Here is a 22,922-nt window from a genome sequence, read left to right as displayed (position 1 = left end):
AGTGAGGGGTATAAGGGCAGAGCTGGGGCCTGCAGTGGTATATAGGCAGCAGTGAGGGGTATATAGGCAGAGCTGGGGCTGGCAGGGGTATATAGGCAGCAGTGAGGGGTATATGGGCAGAGCTGGGGCTGGCAGGGGTATATAGGCAGCAGTGAGGGGTATATGGGCAGAGCTGGGGCTGGCAGGGGTATATAGGCAGCAGTGAGGGGTATATGGGCAGAGCTGGGGCTGGCAGGGGTATATGGTAACAGCAGGTGCAGGTATATAGGCAGGCAGCAGTGAGGGGTATAAGGGCAGAGCTGAGGCTGGCAGGGGTATATAGGCAGCAGTGAGGGGTATATGGGCAGAGCTGGGGCTGGCAGGGGTATATGGTAACAGCAGGTGCAGGTATATAGGCAGGCAGCAGTGAGGGGTATAAGGGCAGAGCTGGGGCTGGCAGGGGTATATAGGCAGCAGTGAGGGGTATAAGGGCAGAGCAGGCAGCAGTGAGGGGTATAAGGGCAGAGCTGGGGCTGGCAGGGGTATATAGGCAGCAGTGAGGGGTATAAGGGCAGAGCTGGGGCTGGCAGGGGTATATGGTAACAGCAGGTGCAGGTATATAGGCTGGCAGCAGTGAGGGGTATAAGGGCAGGCAGCAGTGAGGGGTATAAGGGCAGGCAGCAGTGAGGGGTATAAGGGCAGGCAGCAGTGAGGGGTATAAGGGCAGAGCAGGCAGCAGTGAGGGGTATAAGGGCAGGCAGCAGTGTGGGGTATAAGGGCAGGGCAGGCAGCAGTGAGGGGTATAAGGGCAGGCAGCAGTGAGGGGTATAAGGGCAGAGCAGGCAGCAGTGAGGGGTATAAGGGCAGGCAGCAGTGAGGGGTATAAGGGCAGAGCAGGCAGCAGTGAGGGGTATAAGGGCAGGCAGCAGTGAGGGGTATAAGGGCAGGCAGCAGTGAGGGGTATAAGGGCAGGCAGCAGTGAGGGGTATAAGGGCAGGGCAGGCAGCAGTGAGGGGTATAAGGGCAGGCAGCAGTGAGGGGTATAAGGGCAGGCAGCAGTGAGGGGTATAAGGGCAGAGCAGGCAGCAGTGAGGGGTATAAGGGCAGGCAGCAGTGAGGGGTATAAGGGCAGGCAGCAGTGAGGGGTATAAGGGCAGGGCAGGCAGCAGTGAGGGGTATAAGGGCAGGCAGCAGTGAGGGGTATAAGGGCAGGCAGCAGTGAGGAGTATAAGGGCAGGGCAGGCAGCAGTGAGGGGTATAAGGGCAGGCAGCAGTGAGGAGTATAAGGGCAGGGCAGGCAGCAGTGAGGGGTATAAGGGCAGGCAGCAGTGAGGGGTATAAGGGCAGGGCAGGCAGCAGTGAGGGGTATAAGGGCAGGCAGCAGTGAGGGGTATAAGGGCAGGCAGCAGTGAGGAGTATAAGGGCAGGGCAGGCAGCAGTGAGGGGTATAAGGGCAGGCGGCAGTGAGGGGTATAAGGGCAGAGCAGGCAGCAGTGAGGGGTATAAAGGTGTGTAGGGGTTAGAAGGGCAGGCACATAACAAGGGTCAGTGATAGGGGTATCAGATTAGGATAACCCTGATTGCTTACTGTAGGTGGTGGCAGGCTCGGCGGTGTCTGGAGGCCGATAGACATCACTACCAGTAATTATTATGTAGGTTGGGCGCAGGGGAGGTGATCAGAGATGTTGTAGATAGAATACAGTGCAGGAAGAGAAGTCACTATACCGGGGACTAGTACCGGGTTTGGTGGAAGCTGCAAAGAGGGAAGAGCACAGGGGGAATGTTGCGGAGAGACTCTGGAGGAACCACATCATATCGGAGGCTCCTGTGGGGATATAGAAGGTTCTAGAAGGCAAAGTCTGACTCACGAATCACAATGAGCGTCGCTGCGGAGTCCAAGAAGATGACCAGAGAAGAGCTGACACCCTGGTCTCCAGCAGACCCGTCCCAGGGGGATGATAAGAGTGTCCGGGAGCACGGAGCCTCAGAGGAGGACATGAGGTGTCTGGAGGCCAGTCTGCAGCAGCAGCTCAGCGATTGGGGGCCGCTGCTTACGGCCGGACAGTGGCTTCTGGTTTGGGAGCGGCCATTGCCAAGTCTGCTGACGGCTGCCGCTCTTCATGGGGCGTTCTGGTGAGTGTGAAGGGAGTGAGGATGTCCGAGATTTTACACCCATAGTAGCTGCATGTATAGTTTGTATGGTGTGTCTCTCCAGATACAACTCCCAGCATGCCCTGGCGGTGTCTTTGGAGCAGTGGGTTGGAGACTATTGCTTTAGGCCTGGCTGTCAGGGCATGCTGGGGGATGTAGTTTTGCATTATCTGGACACCTTTGAAAATGGTCAGGAAGGAAATTCTCACTGTGTGTCTGGGAAAGCTGGGCAACAACTAGAAATGAGCGAGCTGAGCCCCCCAAACCCAGATTCGTTCCAAACTTTGCAAAAAGTTTGGTTTGCTACCAAACAGTTTGGACAAGTTTGGAAAGAGTCTAAAAAAAAAAATCAAAAGTTGTTCTCACATGTCCACCCTCCCCCGGTGTCTTCTTGTGGCTCTCTAGACCCGTCCTGTTGTCCTGTAATAGTCACGTGAGTTGTCACCCACCAGATTTGCCAGTAACTGGTGGATGGCGGCTCTCGGTTTTTTCCTATGGGGACTGTATATTCACGCCATTTCTTCATGGTCTTTCCTTGCAGGTTATTCTCCTACCTGTCCCTCAGACCTGTGTTCTTGCTGAGCTTCTGTCTGCTGTGTCTGCTGGGCGTGGACCGCTGGAAGCCATGGCTGCTCCGTCACTGCAGAGGTAACTCCCTCACGTGTTCTGCAGTGTGTGACTACATTACATAATAACAGTGAATAGGAATGAGATGGAGATGTGGCCATGACTTAAGGAACTGTCCTTCATATGTATCTATGCAGCGACCATTCACATGCCTAAAGGGAAACGTCAGTTAAGATGTTTTGTTTTGTTTCTTTGTTAATACATTGCTGTAATAAAGTTATATTACTTTGTATAGTGTTTTATCTACTATTCAGTTTCTGTTGAGTGGCAGCAGTAAGGGGCGACAGGGGCCCTTCTGCTGCCACCAATGTTCTTTTTGGGGTCTAAATTTTGAGTCTCCGAAGTACTCCCTTAACACTGTGCCGTACTATTATGTTGGGAACATCCTGATTGTTTACCTTCTAGATGTCTTGTTAAGGGGGCACTCCAGCGGAAAAAAAAATATTTCTTTTAAATCAACTGGTGTCAGAAAGTTACACAAAATTTTACTTCTATTTAAAAATCTTCAGTTTTCCAGTACTTATCAGCTACTGTATGTCCTGCAGGAAGTGGTGCATGCTTTCCAGTCTGACACGGTGCTCTCTGCTGCCCCCTCTGTCCATGTCAGGAACTGTCCAGAGCAGGAGAGGTTTCCATGGGGATTTGCTGCTGCTCTGGACAGTTCCTGACATGGACAGAGGTGGCAGCAGAGAGCGCTGTGTCAGACTGGAGAGAATACACCACTTCCTGCAGGACATACAGCACCCGATAAGTACTAGAAGAATTTTTAAAACAAATGTGCCACTTTGCTTAGTGGGGGCGCCGATGTCCCGGTGGTGCAGTCCAGTTTTCAAACCGCAACCCGGTTCCCGGCATCTGCTTTCTGATATTCAGTTCAGCCCGCTCTATGCCCTGGAGGTGGGCCCAGTGCTCCGATATCCCCCTCCATGTCGCAGCCAGGCTTGATTCAGATGGAGGCGCCCACCATGACTTTCCATTAAAGCCTGCCATCTTACAGATTCCTGACCTGCTCTGGCGGCCATGAACAGACCACAGAGGACCAAGTAGTCGTCAGTCTGAAGATGGATGCCTGTCCGCATCTAGGGGGCACTTATAGCATATTCTGTGGATAAGTGTCACACATGGGTTTACTCCTTTGAGGGGTTAAAATCTCAGCTTCTCCCTCATATAACTTATATCAAGAGAGGTGAATGGGATGGAAAACTTTTTCTCTGCTATTTATACCCTCTCTCTCTCTTATTTTACAGTTCCGCCTCGGGCAGAGCCATCCACTGACAGGTATATATGTATATACACAGTATACGTCTAATGGCAGGTCACAAGGGGGGAGGGGGGGCTGCAACAACTTATAGTCACATGTTAGTACGAGCAGCCGGCTCTACACTGTAGAAGGGTACGTCTACAATATAGCTATATAGACACCAGCCAGACCACTACATTTAGAGCAGAGTGGTGGTCGGTAACCTAGACAACAAGCTGTCAGCAATAAGAGGGAAAGAGCAGCATATCAGGAGGAGACAAGGTTGCTAACTTGATGAGTCCTACAAGTATAACTATTAGAGATGAGCGAACCTCAAACATGCTCAAGTCCATCTGAACCTGATTGTTCAGCATTTGATTAGCAGTGGCTGCTGAAGTTGGATAAAGCCCTAAGGCTATGTGGAAATCATGGATATAGTCATTGGCTGTATCCATGTTTTCCAGACAACCTTATAGCTTTATCCAACTTCAGCAGCCCCAGCTAATCAATGACCGAACAATCGGGTTCAGATGGACTCGGGCATGGTCCAGGTTCGCTTATCTCTAATAACTATATTAGCTGAGATGGGAATAGCCCTTTAACTTTATTCTATAGGAATGTAATCTAAGATGTTCTTTATCTATACAGTGATACCGTGGTGGGAGGGAGCGGCCATCACCGCCTGCTCAGCCTCCCGGAGCTGTGTCACTGTCTGGCGGAGACCTGGTTCACCTTACAGCAATATATCCAGGAGCTGCTGCTCTACAAGAAGCAAAACCCGGGAAAGGTGAGCGAATGCGAGTGAGAGAGAGAAGGTGCAGAGAGGAGGCCAATACAATGCATCAATGGTGCCCAGTACAGTATACTGCACCATATAACGCATCAATGGTGCCCAGTACAGGTTACTGCACCGTATCTATCAGTGGGCAGGGGCATACCTGTCAGTGTTGAGCGGACATGCTCAGCAGCTGTACAGTCTATTGACTGGTATTAAATTAGGAACATGCTTGCTTGGCCATTGCACTGTACAGTTTTAGAGGATACAAGGTAATTTGTCTATGAGCTATCATAATTAGTATGGAGCAGACCTGTCAGACTATTTAGGTTCAACAATGTTCTCCAAACCCAAACGTTCTTCATTGGATTCCCCTAGGGCTGCAAATTAGAAGCTGCCCTAGAGAGCCCTGGAAAACTAGGGCTACATCCAACTTCTGCATCCGCAAGAAATTAAATTCTGGGTGTTCAGGTTCGGAGAACATAGCAGCAGGCGAACAGTTTGACTAATGCACTCGACACTACTGATGGCAGCTCATACACAAATGACCCCATATCCTGTAATACTGTATGGTGCAATGGCCAGTCATGTATCCTCCTGCTTTCATACCAGTCTGGAGAATGTACAGCTGCCTGGCATGTGCTATGTATAGGTAATGCATGCTGTAATGCAACAATCCTATGTGCAGCAAGTATCATGTACGAGTCCTAGTCCAGTTAATATAATTGATGCTTTAATACTTGCTGGTTGCTTCAGCCATTGTCCCTGGCAGTGGGCAGCTGGAGATCAGATCCAGTAACAGAATGAAGCTGAACAACCACTGTAAGTAGTGGCAGCCATCTGTCATATATCTCCTTCTACACGGGGAGATGTGCATTTATGGGCCGATCACTATATACTCAGGTGGATGTCAGTCTGTTTGGCTGATAGTCACCCCATGTAATAGGGCCCTAAGTCTGCTGGGATCCATTGCCTGTGGTTGTAGGTTGTTTCTGTATGTTCTGTGGATGTAATCTCACCAATGCATAGAGGGTTCATTCATTGTCTCTCCTCTCTCTCCAGTTCTGTGCAATGGTTTGTTCCTGCTGTGCTGTGCTGGCCGTGGTCGGGCATTACGTTCCAGGCATTATGATTTCCTACATAATATGTAAGAACCTCACTACCGCTATGAGACACGTGTCCTCTATATGGTGAAGCACATGACCATCTCTCTCACTCTCTCTCTCTCTCTCCATTACAGTACTTAGTGTCCTGCTGTGGCCACTAGTCGTGTATCGAGAACTCATACAGAGGATGTACACAGCTCTAGAACCCATCCTCATGAAGCTGGACTACAGCATGAAGGGAGAGGATCTGCCACGTTCTCATAAGAGTAAGTTAGAGACAGGAAAGGGTGCTGTCTAGAAGCACAATGGGGTGTGAGGGTAGAGACCGAGTTATAATGGCCGAATGTGTGTGCGTCACTTATCCAGGGAAGAGATGGCAGCAGGATGTACTATGGGAAGAAGACAAGATGGCAAGGGCATGGGCGATGTTCTGCTGGAGACCTTGTGTCCTGGCATCATGTGGATGTTACAGTGACACCGACCACCTACCTAACCATTATAAACACCATTATACACACCTTCATGGCAGCGGGACCCCTAATGGCAGTGGTCAGCAGGATAATGCCCCAGGGGCCGCACTGCAGACGTTGTACAGGAATGAGGAACCGGATAAAGAGATCAAGATGGTGACTTGTCCTCCAGACTGCCCAGATCTCAGTCCCATCGATTATAAATATCCTCCCCCCCATTTAGAACACACTCATTCTATCATATGCAATTCTCATTTTCTCTCCTCTTCTAATATTTCCTTACAGAAAGACAAACCAAAAAGGTGCCGGAAGAGGGACAAGAAGTTACAGCAGATACAGACAGCGAGAGCGAGATTGAGCTGTCCGGCTTCTCTCCTGAGGTGGGTGGACATGATCCTGTGGGTGATCACCAAGGGTGCAGCGTCTGTCCTGAGGTGGGTGGACATGGTCCATTGGGTGGTCACCATTGGTCCGGCTTCTCTCCGCTGCATATTGCGGGACACGTGTAGCATTGTGTGGCAGTCGTTGTAATAAATGCCCATAATGATTATTAAACTCCGTTCAGCATATGAAAAATAAAAGTTTAACTTTCTGTGTTCTCTTGAAGCTGGACGTGAGAATCACCGCCCTGGCCCTGTCTATTACTGACTCTGAGTTATCGGATGAAGAAGCTTCAATTCTAGAGAGTGGAGGATTCTCAGTATCCAGAGCGACGACACCGCAGCTGATGGATGTGTCAGAGGGTGCGTTACTAATATGTCACCCAACCCCGACCTCCCAGGAACATTACTCGTAAAATATTATCCGTCCTGCATTACACTTGTGGAACATAACACTACATAGTAAATTGTTAAAGGGGTTATCCAGCGCTACAAAAACATGGCCACTTTCTTCCAGAGACAGCACCGCTCTTGTCTCCAGCTTGGGCGGGGTTTTGCTGCTCCCTTCCATTGAAGTGAATAGAGCTTAATTGCAAACTGCACCTGAACTGGAGACAAGAGTCGTGTTGTCTCTAAAATGAAAGTGGCCGTGTTTTTGTAGCTGGATAACCCCTTTAAGAGCTTTAATGGTATACTCTCTGCAGACAGCGTTATAGAGTGAGCGGCAGGACCTCACTTAGCAGTTTTTGGCTTTGGTCCCCTTAGCACCCGCCATAGTCATGACACTTGAGCCAGGTTCACACATTTGCATTTGAGCAGCATTTATTTTTTGCATTGCTTTCTTCATTTCCTGGTGCCTGGATGTGACCGAGGGGCTGTGCGCTGCCTTTGGCCATAAGCTGTAGGGCACAGTCCACTTCCGCTCTCTAGCCCCTCCATAATGTCTTCTCATATGCTCCAACAGAGATGAGCTAATGGCTTCAGACTTCGGGTTTTATTAGACCATCCAATCCTGTCTGTACAGGAGCAGAGATTTCAGTGGTCAGCGTTCATTTACAGAGCCTTCAAATCACGATCATTCATGCAGCCCTTCTCTGCTATCTCCTGCCGTATTTCACCGAAAAAAAGACTGTGTCTTATGTTAATTTTTTACTCCCAAAGATGTGTGGAGTCTTATTTTCAGGGTATGTCTTATTTTTCCATGAATGTCACATCAGGGACAGAGCGTATGATAGGGTGGCTTACGGCCACCAGAGGGAGCTCATCACAGCACACTCATACAGCACAGCAGGGACAGCGTACAGTATGGAGCTCTGCATCTTGGGGTAGGGGACAACAGGGATTGCGACAGGCCTCTTGATACCTTGTCTGCAAATTTACAAGTGACGGCCGCAGAAGGGAACATCGGAGTTGGCAGAAGACATGTCCTGCATGCAGCTGCTCTGCAACGGACGGTGAAGGTAGGGGACAGCGGAGGCGGGCTTAAAAGAATCACAGCTGCATGTCCTGGTGTTCTGTTCGGTGGGCATATTTACAAACAAAAACTTTGCTAGGTCTTACTTTCGGAGAGGCCTTATATTTAGCAATTCAGCAAAGCCTCTACTAGGTCTTATTTTCAGAGGACGTCTTATTTTGGGGGAAATAGGGTATCGTACGGGGAGATGTGCAGCCAACGGCAGGTCAGAAGGGCCCGATCAGCCAACAAATAGGTATTTGCTTGTTGGCCAGCTGAACGCTGATTTAACAAGAAGCAGAGGTCAGATGGAACAGAGTAAGGGCCCTATTCCACCTAACGATTATCGTTTGCATAATCGTTACCGATTAACGATCTCAAACGACCGCTATTGCGAAAGACCTGAAAACGTTCACTCATTTCCATGGAACGATAATCGTTACTTATGATCGTAATTGCAATCGTTTTTCTTCGCTATTTATTCGCTATTGCGTTTGTATCTATTGCGAACGACCGAGCGATGTCTTATTCAATGCGAATGATTTGCGAACGTTTTGCAAACGAGCAACAATAAAAATAGGTCCAGGTCTTATAAAGCGATCAACGATTTCTCGTTCGGTCGTTAATCTTTAACTGCATTTCAACCGAACGATTATCGTTTAGATTCGAACGATTTAACGATAATCTGAATGATAATCGACCGGTGGAATAGGGCCCTTAGACTGCAGGGCAGTTGCTTTACCTTGGTGCTGCAGTTACAGAGGAGCTGACAGCATCCATGTTGAAAATGTTTCTAGAAATTCAGGATAATCCATTTCCATCTCCTGTTTTTAGATTTGGACCAGCCAGGTGCCGCCTCTGAAGACCCCCCGTCCGCAGATCCCCCTGAGTCACCCCTATGGCTGAGACACGGTGAAGGCGATGAGAAGCCTTCACCGCCTTCTGAGATGCCGCTTCTACCAGCAGAAGGACTCACCCTAAATCCAGAGAAGCTCCTGCCCACACTGACCTCTCCCCTCCATTTTGTCAACACGCACTTCAATGGTAAAGGTCAGCCCCCCCATCAGGAAGGCATCCTCCACCCCCTGAGCCAGGAGGCGGCTGGCAGCGCCATCACCACAGCGGTTGACAGCCCTGATGCCTCTTTATCCAATCGGGACCTTTCACCTCCTGGAACTGTAGTGCCGGGTGGAGACGGGGAGGACTTTGAGCTTCTGGAACAGGGGGAGCTGGATCTAATGCAGAAGGAGCTGGAGGAAGCCGAGAAGCTGTATACCTCTACTAAATCTCATCAGCAAGGGCCGGATTCCTAAGGCTGCCATGCAGCAGCGAAGGTTTGTGTCTTTACTTTCGGGCCCACGGCTGGTTGCACGCCATCGTACGCGCCACCCCGTGCAGCATGGAAGCGGCGTGACACACGGGCATTGGCATAAAGCACAGATTATCGCCATCCTTCACAACGAAGAATACTTTTTACCCATTCAAGCACCCCCAACCCCGTCCCGGCCTTTTAATTTAACCCCTTGAACCTGCTTATAGTGTTATTACATTTATTTAATAGGTTTGCTAACCTGCCAAGCCCTCACTAATGGAAACTGCAGACGATTGGGTTGTTGTACGATTGGGTTTGTGGATTTTTATGCTGGTAATATATTCTTGTTCTTCTTTTGTATCCCCCCCCCCCCATGCCCCACAGGGTTTGATCTGCACCTATTGCATTGTTGAGAGGGATAAATGCACAGCAATTCATGGCATACAAATACTTAAAGGGGAACTCTAGTGATTTTTTTTTTATCCACTGGTACCGGAAAGTTATAGAGATTTGTAATTTGCTTCTATTTATAAATCTTCAGTCTTCCAGTACTTATCGGCTGCTGTATGTCCTGCAGGAAGTGTACTCTTTCCAGTCTGACACAGTGCTCTCTGCTGCCACCTCTGTCCATGTCAAGAACTGTGGCAGCAAAGATCTCTGTGTCAGACTGGAAAGAATACATTACATCCTGCAGGACATACAGCAGCTGATCAGTACTGGAATACTGGAGATTTTTAGATAGAAGTAAATTACAAACCTATATAAGTTTCTCATACCAGTTGATTTGAAAGATAACGAAATGCTGGAGTACCCCTTTAATAACATGGAGCAACTTTACAGATGCTTTCCCATCCTGATCCTGTACTGATCTGGAATTGCGTTACTTCAGGGTAGAATTACGAAAGTAGTCACAGCTTTGCTGTCCTGCACGCAGGGAGATGTATTTTATCCCTATATTCTGGGGTAATCACTACATCTCCCACAATGCAGAGCAGCAGAACATGCCCTGTGCAGACACTGATCCAGTAGGAGATGTCTAATGGGGGAAGATATTTGAATGCAGCTTTGGATGTGAATAAGCCATGGCCAGAAGTGAAGAGTAAGGAGGGTATTTGCAAAGTTACTCAGCAGTGTATATGGAGATTATATTGATGAAAAATAGGGTCAAGGGTGACCCAATCATCTGTGCAGCTATCCCCTCATCTGGTCTGAGCAGCCATACACCATGGGGGGCACAGAAGGTGTGGGCATGATGTGCTCAGGGTGAAAGCATAGTTGTGTCCATCGTTCTGTATATCTACTTGTCCTGCTTAGTATCCAGTGTATATCCTCTGAGCCCCATAGAGAGCGATAGGTGCAAAGTGAGAATGCAGGAAGCTTGGCATGATGGGAGTTGTAGTTTTGCAACATCTGGAGAGCCAAGGTTCCCTACCCCTGGGTTATATCCTCTCAGAATAAGCTATGATGTTGGATACTACTGGACGTCGCCGTCCTGATGCATCCGGAAAGACTGATCCCAAAGTTTAAGAATTCAAAGCACTAATATTTATTCCAATATTGTAAGAGAATGTGAGGATTTCCTCATCTGTATCCGCAGCACCTTCAGCAATGGGTCTGTAAAGACTGAAGGCACCTCAAGAATGGTTCATTCTAATGGTATCTGAATACACGCGTAACTTTAAGGCTGTCCACTCCTGATCACTGTGTTACAGATTATATATACATATATTCTATATATAATGTATCCCTGTGTGTGTGCATGCATTACATTACCGATCCTGAGTTACATCCTGTATTATACTCCAGAGCTGCACTCACTATTCTGCCGGTGGGGTCACTGTGTACATATATTACATTACTGATCCTAAATTACATCCTGTATTATACTCCAGAGCTGCACTCACTATTCTGCTGCTGGGATCACTGTGTACATACATTACATTACTGATCTTGTACTGATCCTAAGTTACATCCTGTATTATACCCCAGAGCTGCAGTCACTATTCTGCTGGTGGGGTCACTGTGTACATACATTACTGATCCTGAGTTACATCCTGTATTATACTCCAGAGCTGCACTCACTATTCTGCTGGTAGGGTCACTGTGTACATACACATACATCACTGATCCTAAGTTACATCCTGTATTATACCCCAGAGCTGCAGTCACTATCCTGCTGGTGGGGTCACTGTGTACATACATTACATTACTGATCCTGAGTTACATCCTGTATTATACTCCAGAGCTGCACTCACTATTCTGCTGGTAGGGTCACTGTGTACATACACATACATTACTGATCCTAAATTACATCCTGTATTATACTCCAGAGCTGCACTCACTATTCTGCTGGTGGGGTCACTGTGTACATACATTACATTACTGATCTTGTACTGATCCTGAGTTACATCCTGTATTATACCCCAGAGCTTCACTCACTATTCTGCTGGTAGAGTCACGGTGTACATACATTACTGATCCGGAGTTACATCCTGTATTATACTCCAGAGCTGCACTCACTATTCTGCTGGTGGGGTCACTGTGTACATACATTACATTACTGATCCTGAGTTACATCATGTATTATACCCCAGAGCTGCACTCACTATTCTGCTGGTAGAGTCACGGTATGTAATGGAATAATTTAATGTTTGTTCAGCTATATGTCCTCAGTGTATATATATATATATATATATATATATATATATATATATATATATAGGATCAGTAATGTATGTATACAATGAACTCTCATACAGAATAGTAAGTGCAGCTCTGGAGTATAATACAGGATGTGGCTCAGGGTCAGTAATGTAATGAATGTTCACAGTGACTCCACTAGCAGAATAGTGAGCGCAGCTCTGGAGTATAATACAGAATAAGTAGTATGTATAACGTCACCCAAGTTTATATGTAGATTGTATCTATATAGTAGCTGTATACAGTGATCAGACGTGACTGAAGCCTCTGAAGATGGGTCACTTTAGGTTTTAATAAGCCAATGATGGAGTAGAGGTTTTGCTGTCCTCCTTGTTGTGTTGTGATCATGTATGTATGTGTGGGTGTGTGGATGAGTGTATGTGCAGACAGTAGTGTGTGAGCAGGCTCATCTCTTAGTGTAGATTGCTGTGTACATGTCTGTAGCGGTGTATTTAGCTGTATCTATGTGTGTAGGTGTGCGGCTATCAGAATATTACATTTCTATGTGTGTACAGTGTACAATGACTAACAACTTTCTCCCTCCCCTAAGAAAGAGCAATGTATTTACAGTCCGCTCATCGTTAATATAAACCATTAAAGACATTACACAACACCCGAAGCGTCTGCCTAAATCTTTTCTAGCCATACCCATACTCTACCCATATAACTGTATTATAAGAATGGATTGTGATAAAATATTCCATAATCGTGCAAAGTGGTTCTCCTGTTCATCAAACACATGTTTCAAACCCCCAAACTATTTATTTTTTTATTTTTTGCATTATTTTTGTTTTGCATTAGATTGTAAAGTAAAATGAAGGGTGTTAAGGTTAAATTTTTTACCTGTTATGCTGTTTTTGGTTTATGTATCAATCAACTTTTCATTTTGCTTTTGCCATGAGATAAGATTTGCTCACATCAAAACTTTTTATTTTCAGAAACTTTTTAAAGTTAGTTGTTGTGACTTTCCAATACCCACATGATGCCTAAGTGGTAGAGTCCTTGTGATAGAGTCACATCTGTTATATACAGTGAAGAACTTATTGTCTGATCACTCAGTGTCACAGGGAGACGTAGGAGTGACAGGAGACTAGTTAGGTTCGGGACGGAGGATTGTCTTACCTTTAAAGCAGTCCTACGGTAAAGGGACCTAGAGAAGGGGGCTACATCTGTAGTCAAGATTAGGGACAGGAGTGATGAGACAATAAGGTTTGGTTATTTTGATAAAATCCGGAGAGGTATTTGTCATATATATATGATTGTTTGAGTATTGATAATAAGCTTTTATTTGTTTTGTTGTAACTAAGCTGTATATTGATGTATACTATACAGACTCGCCCATTGTTTAGTATTTTCTTTCGGTTATTGCAGATCTTACTACCACATCTGCTGTAAGTTTGTTCCGCCATCTATAACTTTCAATAAAACGTATGGTACTATTTTTGTCTATCCTATGGTGATGCCCATAAACTAATGGGAGTCCTTCAGGGTCTCTTCCAAGTGGTCTTATGCATAATACTGATCTGTTTTTCAGTAAAAGTGTTCATGTGTATTTTCTCTCGTATAAAACCTCGACAAACAGGAAGAAGCTTCACCCTCATATAAGAGACTAACGTTACTATGCTTTCTTTCTCTTATCGGTTCTCTTGAATCTGTGCCGCCTGGACATTTCTGGAGGTTGGATGCTGTACTAGTACTTGGAGGATGTTTTCACCTGTGGTCCCTTGATCAACCTGCGACTGAGGGTAGAGTCCTTAAAACCTCCGGCTACGACCCAACCACCAGTGATGAACCATATCCATGCTCCACGGATGTCAAATGGGGGAATGATAAGGCCAGCGATACGATTTTACCTACCTGCACCGTACCTATATGAATACACATATATATAGGCCTCTTGCTCAGAAGCTCCAGCACATTAGAGAGTCCCTGATAGGGTTAACTTATAGTTGGACCATTTCTTACCTTGGAAAACTTCTGATATGGACACTAGAAAGAATGTTTTGTCTCAAGAACTATTTCCCTCAGAGACATGTTTATCAGCGTCCAAGGCCGTTCTCAGAGGAAAGTTGCCTGTCTGTTACAGTGGGAATAATGTGAAAGTATCATTGCAGAGAATGTATTGTTCTAACCTTTTTGAATAATAATAATGAATACTAATATAGATGCCATTGCGCATGACTGAATATCTAAATCACTAGCACCGCCTCATCTATGCCTTATTAGCATTTGTTACCACCCTATATTTTATCTGTCTATAAAATGTGATGACCATAATAAAACTTGGGCCATTTTCTCCAGGCTTATAATCATGGACACAGATAAGACAATGTATCATGATTATAAGCCTGGAGAAAATGGCCCAAGTTTTATTATGGTCATCACATTTTATAGACAGATAAAATATAGGGTGGTAACAAATGCTAATAAGACATAGATGAGGCGGTGCTAGTGATTTAGATATTCAGTCATGCGCAATGGCATCTATATTAGTATTCATTATTATTATTCAAAAAGGTTAGAACAATACATTCTCTGCAATGATACTTTCACATTATTCCCACTGTAACAGACAGGCAACTTTCCTCTGAGAACGGCCTTGGACGCTGATAAACATGTCTCTGAGGGAAATAGTTCTTGAGACAAAACATTCTTTCTAGTGTCCATATCAGAAGTTTTCCAAGGTAAGAAATGGTCCAACTATAAGTTAACCCTATCAGGGACTCTCTAATGTGCTGGAGCTTCTGAGCAAGAGGCCTATATATATGTGTATTCATATAGGTACGGTGCAGGTAGGTAAAATCGTATCGCTGGCCTTATCATTCCCCCATTTGACATCCGTGGAGCATGGATATGGTTCATCACTGGTGGTTGGGTCGTAGCCGGAGGTTTTAAGGACTCTACCCTCAGTCGCAGGTTGATCAAGGGACCACAGGTGAGAACATCCTCCAAGTACTAGTACAGCATCCAACCTCCAGAAATGTCCAGGCGGCACAGATTCAAGAGAACCGATAAGAGAAAGAAAGCATAGTAACGTTAGTCTCTTATATGAGGGTGAAGCTTCTTCCTGTTTGTCGAGGTTTTATACGAGAGAAAATACACATGAACACTTTTACTGAAAAACAGATCAGTATTATGCATAAGACCACTTGGAAGAGACCCTGAAGGACTCCCATTAGTTTATGGGCATCACCATAGGATAGACAAAAATAGTACCATACGTTTTATTGAAAGTTATAGATGGCGGAACAAACTTACAGCAGATGTGGTAGTAAGATCTGCAATAACCGAAAGAAAATACTAAACAATGGGCGAGTCTGTATAGTATACATCAATATACAGCTTAGTTACAACAAAACAAATAAAAGCTTATTATCAATACTCAAACAATCATATATATATATGACAAATACCTCTCCGGATTTTATCAAAATAACCAAACCTTATTGTCTCATCACTCCTGTCCCTAAGATTTGTCCCTAATCTTGACTACAGATGTAGCCCCCTTCTCTAGGTCCCTTTACCGTAGGACTGCTTTAAAGGTAAGACAATCCTCCGTCCCGAACCTAACTAGTCTCCTGTCACTCCTACGTCTCCCTGTGACACTGAGTGATCAGACAATAAGTTCTTCACTGTATATAACAGACGTGACTCTATCACAAGGACTCTACCACTTTGGTATCATGTGGGTATTGGAAAGTCACAAAAACTAACTTTAAAAAGTTTCTGAAAATAAAAAGTTTTGATGTGAGCAAATCTTATCTCATGGCAAAAGCAAAATGAAAAGTTGATTGATACATAAACCAAAAACAGCATAACAGGTAAATGCAATAAAATCTCCACAATGTGACCTACTATGTAACCACTAGATTCACTTATAATAACCAATTAGTGAATTCACAATCTTTAGTACCGGATTCTCAAAATTTCCACTTCTTTTTAGTCTTTTTACTTCATTTTGTACCTAGAAAACATCTTTATGATTAGATCCCACAGGACTAATGACTGGTCGCATGGTCACATCTCTTCCTGTACATAATCATATAGTATAATACATACACCAATAATATGAAGTAACTGGGCGCTTAATACCGATATAATATTTGGATCCTACTGAATTGTCTCTTGTCTGACTGAGATCATCATATATTACACATAAGATAACCACCATAGAAATAACAGCAAAGTGTAAACGATACATCACCTAAGGTTTCAAAGCCTTTTTATGAGAATAATATGTATCATATGATCCTTTTTGTAATAGTAGCATTGGTATGGATCCTTTATCCTTAAACCCATCTTTTGACTGACAGGCCTCTTTACAGACACTTGGATTCTTGGCCTCAGTTATATCGCTTCTTTTAAGGCCACTAATATCACCTCAGACATTGGCTTTGTCGTCTCCCATAGTTTTGGCTAGACCTGTAAAGAAGACACCAGTACAGACAAGGACATACCTGTATAGGCCACCTGTGGCAGGTGGATGACGTCCACTTACATTCCCTAAAACAGGCAGGAAGATGACAGACTATGCAGACAGGCACTTTATGGTGTTACTTACAGCAGGTTATGACAGGTATAGATAATACAGCCGTACACAACCCTCTCTGCTATATTTGTTGTCCCCTGGGCCGCCCAATGTGAGGATACTACACCACATTACACATGGCTTCCTTCTGCTGGTTTTGTCAGATAACTTACAGTGGGATACAAGGCAGGCGGCAAACACAGTTACTTACTGTCTGACTGCCATCTTTACCCAGTACCTCTTCTCCATCCGCTGGTCTCACAGCTTGTTGCTGATTGTCTCTGGAAAAGACTTAAAAACAAACAGATCCACATCTCCTCCTCCACCTGTACGCTTTGTACGCTGTTACCTTGGGAAGAGCACAGAAACCACCGCATCACCAGCTTTATCCATCATCCATCACCCTTTTTGGCATCAGGGTTTGTCTGCGTGAACGTTGCGTCAGCCGCTCTATGGCAGCTTTTTGGTAAGCCCAGGGACCAAACAAATCTCTAATTTGCCAATTAACCCATAATGGTGGGCTTCATATAGACATCTGCACAGTTACCTTCAACCATCCTACATGTCTCAGTGATTGTCCTCACCTCCAGCTTATAGCAGGAGCGGTTTCTGCAGTGGAACGTCACTCTGCATGGCGGTCACCATATATCCTTGCGTCTTGTGTCATCCATCTTTGAAAAGTCTGAGATAATCTACAATGAAAACTTTTAAACTTTCATTAATATTTGGGCTTTCAATTACATTTTCATCTTTCACAATTTAAAATATCAAACACAATAAGTAACAAAAACATCCTTATTCAAAAATAAAAAATTTGTACGGTGTTTAAAAAAATTTAAAACATCAAAATTGGCTACTCCATCAAAATGGGCTGCTCCCATTTCCATTCACCTCTATCCCCTCCCCCATTTGAATCTACATCAATAGGCAACAGAGATGCTGGATTCAATGCACTTAGCACAAAATATATATATATTGGGGGGGCATAAGGCGTGCAGACTGGAGCCATGGACATGGGTTTGGTTTTTACTAGGGATAAAAGTACATATATATTCATGAGCTAAGTTTGCTATAATCATCACAAAACTGTTAACCCTAAAAATAAAAACATTAAAAAAATAATTAAACATTGTACACTTGTCCCATATTAACCTTCTTTTGATAAAAAAAAATTAAATAAATCCACTGAAATGAATATTCCTTCAATACGCTGCTCTTATCAGTAAGCAGAACGCTCTGAGCTTCACTTCTAACCTTGAGCAGTGAGCAGTAAAATCATAGATACAAGAGTTAAAACTTCTTGGAAGTTTTTATTTTATTTTTTTTCTAACATCCTTGAAGTTACAGAAGATATCAGCGCTGTGCTCTTATGCACCAGACTGTAACCTTGGACAGTGGCACACATACCTCACTTAGTAGGAAAAAAAACAATTTGCGTAGAACTTATTAGGATAGATGTGTACACATATGTACACATATATATATATAAACACTTGTTAAATAAAGTTACATAGAAATATATATATTTTACTGTAGTAAACTACTTCTTCTTTGAAATATCATACGTTGGGGACACACACTTAAAGAAAATCTGCTTACAATATATATTGGGATACATATATATACTTTTTAAATAAATGTGTAAGTTACAGTAATAAGTTACTACAGGCTCCTTATACCATTGGGTTCTTAATAAGTGCACAAAATTCTGCGTTTGATCTTTACCAATTATCACTTTTCTCTTGACATTCCTAATAAAACGTACTTTTTCTCTCTGACTCCTACTGACACTTCCGTATAACAATCTTATACACTAACAGGTCTACTAGACCCAGCTCCTTCAAACAGTCTCATTGCTTTTCCCTCCAACAAACCTTTGTCTAACTTTCTTCACCATCAGGTAATAATATTCATTAATAAATGTGCAAAACAGTTGTTAGACTCTATCGGAGAGTCCTGTGCCCGCCCCCTCAGTGACACTAAGCAGTATGGGCGGAGGACAGAAATGCCAGGAGTTAAAATGGCCACCGGACTAGATAACCGGATATAAGGGTGTTGGCTAAGGGCATGGTTTTGAGACGTCACAATTATAATACAGACGTGGATGATATGGGGAGTGGTCGGCTTTCAGTCGCCATCTTTGAGGGCTGATTACAGAAAAGTGGCGTACACAAATAAGCAAATGTTCCACGGTCGGGACAACAGAAAATGATCAACATTTTTTTAACACGTAACATACTTCTAAAGGGGAACACCAGCTTAGTAAAACTGGCTGAAATACAGTATAATGTAGGAGCGTACATTACATTACACTAACAGCTCTGATTCTTTTTTTTTTTCTTCTAATGCTGCTTGCATGTGATCTGCAGCCCTCAGAGCTGGTTGATGGCCTTGTACAAAACATAACAAATAACACACATTATGTACTTTGTATGCTGCTTCACTACGCAGCATTAATTAACCTCTTCAGCTCTCTCAGTACTGTATCTAGCAATGAGCTGGACTGTTCTCCTTGTCTGAGTACGTGGCTTTGTACTCAGACACTTACATGGCAATATACACTATTTGAGGTTAGGCTGCCCACCTCCACAAAGGCATTGGTCTTACTATCAGGTAAGGGGCACTTTAAATCAAGGTAACTACTTCAACAGCCAACCAAGGGGAAGATTCCTGCAGAACAGAGGGTCTATACGCCACCATTGGACGTAGGTTGGCTTTTCGCAGGATCTGGGGTTTGTATACAGATATAAACTGGGTACAATGATGTAACATAATGATGTGGCTTGGGTCTGCCACACACACTACAATATTCTGTCTTATCTAGATATTGTTGGTCACCGGCACATGACATGTCCACCCAGCTGGACCTGTGCTTCCCACCCATTATCCTAAATGTTTTCCTTCTGTCTGACCCTCTGGCTCTCATCTATCTACTCCACACCCTCCCCTCTTAGAACTCTAATCCTTGATTCCCCCTTAGGGATAGTACTTCGATTAACCCCTAAGATTCCTGGAAATTCCAAGGACCCATTTGCCCTGCATGTTACATGTAGGTCTGGTTACCTACCCACAAGGCAAAAATAAGTGTGCACAGGAGTGTAAGGGGTTTCCCAGGTGTTGGTCAGAGAGCCAGAGGTTGGTGGGGCTAAGGCATGTATCTGCCTTCATATCAAGCCTCCTAAAGATCTGTTCTAGATCTTGCACTGCATCTTTACATGCCCATCGCTATCTTCCTTAGCTTCACATCAGCTTCACATAAACTTCTTGTGGAGACTGGGGATCCCTTCTTCTAGTGAATAACTGTCTCATCCTTGCTCAGCTAATCCCTAGGTAGCGTATTGGGGAACGAAACCTAAACCTTAGGTTTTAACAAGCACAGCCGCTATAGGCCCAGCCGTCACAGTGACACACTATGGCGACGCACTACAGCAACCTTGCTATAGGCCCAGCCGTCACAGTGACACACTATGGCGACGCACTACAGCAACCTACTGTCCCTCGTTGCTAATTCCTCCTAGGGGGCAAGGGGGTAAGTCACAGATCTTCTGACCTGCTCTCTACCACAGTACAAGCACAAATAATGGGATCAATACGAGTATTGTTCCCGCTGCTCGAGACAGATATCACTTATCAGGAACCCGTTCACTCCAAAAGTTATGTGCCTGCTGTCTGTGACCTCGCAGCTGTTCTCGATGCTGTTAAGGTTAAATTTATATGTTGACCTCTCTCTATGGAGAGAAGCCAAAAACCCAGGTAAAGGATGGTTCTTTAATTATATCTAGAGTTGGAATCCTGCAGTATTACCAGCTCGTTACTTATACGTCACTGACACAGATAAGACAATGTATCATGATTATAAGCCTGGAGAAAATGGCCCAAGTTTTATTATGGTCATCACATTTTATAGACAGATAAAATATAGGGTGGTAACAAATGCTAATAAGACATAGATAAGGCGGTGCTAGTGATTTAGATATTCAGTCATGCGCAATGGCATCTATATTAGTATTCACTATTATTATTCAAAAAGGTCAAGAAGGGTAGAACAATACATTCTGTGCAAAGATACTTTTTCATGAATCCAAGAGCACAATGTATTTGTTTTCCATAAATTGTTTATAGATAAGTGTCTCTGGGTCCTTGGGGATTGTGTCTACAAATGATAACTTTCCAGGAGTTGTTCTCAGTAACGTGCTTCCAGCATTCCTCTTCTTTATCCAGAACATCTCTCTGTCACCCTCTGATCACGCTCTCATCACGCTCTGATCATCTCCAGTCTCTTAAGAGGGCAATATATATAGGTGTAGTCATATAGGTACGGTGCAGGTAGGTAAAATCGTATCGCTGGCCTTATCATTCCCCCATTTGACATCCGTGGAGCATGGATATGGTTCATCACTGGTGGTTGGGTCGTAGCCGGAGGTTTTAAGGACTCTACCCTCAGTCGCAGGTTGATCAAGGGACCACAGGTAAAAAAATCCTCCAAGTACTAGAACAGCATCCAACCTCCAGAAATGTCCAGGCGGCACAGATTCAAGAGAACCGATAAGAGAAAGAAAGCATAGTAACGTTAGTCTCTTATATGAGGGTGAAGCTTCTTCCTGTTTGTCGAGGTTTTATACGAGAGAAAATACACATGAACACTTTTACTGAAAAACAGATCAGTATTGTGCATAAGACCACTTGGAAGAGACCCTGAAGGACTCCCATTAGTTTAGGGGCATCACCATAGGATAGACAAAAATAGTACCATACGTTTTATTGAAAGTTATAGATGGCGGAACAAACTTACAGCAGATGTGGTAGTAAGATCTGCAATAACCGAAAGAAAATACTAAACAATGGGTGAGTCTGTATAGTATACATCAATATACAGCTTAGTTACAACAAGACAAATAAAAGCTTATTATCAATACTCAAACAATCATATATATGACAAATACCTCTCCGGATTTTATCAAAATAACCAAACCTTATTGTCTCATCACTCCTGTCCCTAAGATTTGTCCCTAATCTTGACTACAGATGTAGCCCCCTTCTCTAGGTCCCTTTACCGTAGGACTGCTTTAAAGGTAAGACAATCCTCCGTCCCGAACCTAACTAGTCTCCTGTCACTCCTACGTCTCCCTGTGACACTGAGTGATCAGACAATAAGTTCTTCACTGTATATAACAGACGTGACTCTATCACAAGGACTCTACCACTTTGGCATCATGTGGGGATTGGAAAGTCACAAAAACTAACTTTAAAAAGTTTCTGAAAATAAAAAGTTTAGATGTGAGCAAATCTTATCTCATGGCAAAAGCAAAATGAAAAGTTGATTGATACATAAACCAAAAACAGCACAACAGGTAAATGCAATAACATCTCCACAATGTGACCTACTATGTAACCATTAGATTCACTTATAATAACCAATTAGTGAATTCACAATCTTCAGTAAGGGATTCTCAAAATTTCCACTTCTTTTTAGTCTTTTTACTTCATTTTGTACCTAGAAAACGTCTTTATGATTAGATCACACAGGACTAATGACTGGTCACATGGTCACATCTCTTCCTGTACATAATCATATAGTATAATACATACACCAATAATATGAAGTAACTGGGCGCTTATTACCGATATAATATTTGGATCCTACTGAATTGTCTCTTGTTTCACTGAGATCATCACATATTACACATAAGATAACCACCATAGAAATAAAAGCAAAGTGTAAACGATACATCACCTAAGGTTTCAAAGCCTTTTTATGAGAATAATATATATCATATGATCCTTTTTGTAATAGTAGCATTGGTATGGATCCTTTATCCTTAAACCCATCTTTTGACTGACAGGCCTCTTTACAGACACTTGGACTCTTGGCCTCAGTTATATCGCTTCTTTTAAGGCCACTCGTATCACCTCAGACATTGGCTTTGTCGTCTCCCATAGTTTTGGCTTGACCTGTAAAGAAGACACCAGTACAGACAAGGACATACCTATATAGGCCCCCTGTAAGGACATACCTATATAGGCCACCTGTGGCAGGTAGATGACGTCCACTTACATTCCCTGAAACAGGCAGGAAGATGACAGACTATGCAGACAGGCACTTTACGGTGTTACTTACAGTAGGTTATGGCAGGTGTAGATAATACAGACCTACACAACCCTCTCTGCTATATTTGTTGTCCCCTGGGCCGCCCAATGTGA

At 44.1% G+C, this 22,922-nt stretch overlaps 1 protein-coding gene across 1 annotated transcript; it reads left to right on the top strand.

Annotated features, from left to right (window-relative positions):
• Positions 1 to 1,358: 1,358 nt before the first annotated feature.
• RETREG2 (reticulophagy regulator family member 2) lies at positions 1,359 to 10,128 on the top strand. The gene is made up of 9 exons (XM_069982538.1): positions 1,359 to 2,112; positions 2,672 to 2,778; positions 4,005 to 4,035; positions 4,646 to 4,784; positions 5,835 to 5,919; positions 6,013 to 6,144; positions 6,634 to 6,728; positions 6,956 to 7,091; positions 9,016 to 10,128. Exons 1-9 carry the CDS (start codon positions 1,856 to 1,858, stop codon positions 9,492 to 9,494), a joined length of 1,461 nt encoding a protein of 486 aa, XP_069838639.1. The 5' UTR covers positions 1,359 to 1,855; the 3' UTR covers positions 9,495 to 10,128.
• Positions 10,129 to 22,922: the final 12,794 nt, after the last annotated feature.

This window comes from Dendropsophus ebraccatus, chromosome 9 (assembly GCF_027789765.1).
Source record: "Dendropsophus ebraccatus isolate aDenEbr1 chromosome 9, aDenEbr1.pat, whole genome shotgun sequence".
NCBI classification, from domain to species: Eukaryota; Metazoa; Chordata; class Amphibia; order Anura; family Hylidae; genus Dendropsophus; species Dendropsophus ebraccatus.
This window is presented reverse-complemented; position numbering and strand designations above follow the sequence as displayed.

Bases quoted from the DNA above. Each gene is read 5' to 3' on its own strand.
- RETREG2 (XM_069982538.1), top strand. From the start codon at position 1,856: ATGAGCGTCGCTGCGGAGTCCAAGAAGATGACCAGAGAAGAGCTGACA. The intron at 4,036-4,645 runs GTATATATGTAT...TTATCTATACAG, and splicing joins GCAGAGCCATCCACTGACAG to TGATACCGTGGTGGGAGGGA. The intron at 6,145-6,633 runs GTAAGTTAGAGA...ATTTCCTTACAG, and splicing joins TCTGCCACGTTCTCATAAGA to AAAGACAAACCAAAAAGGTG.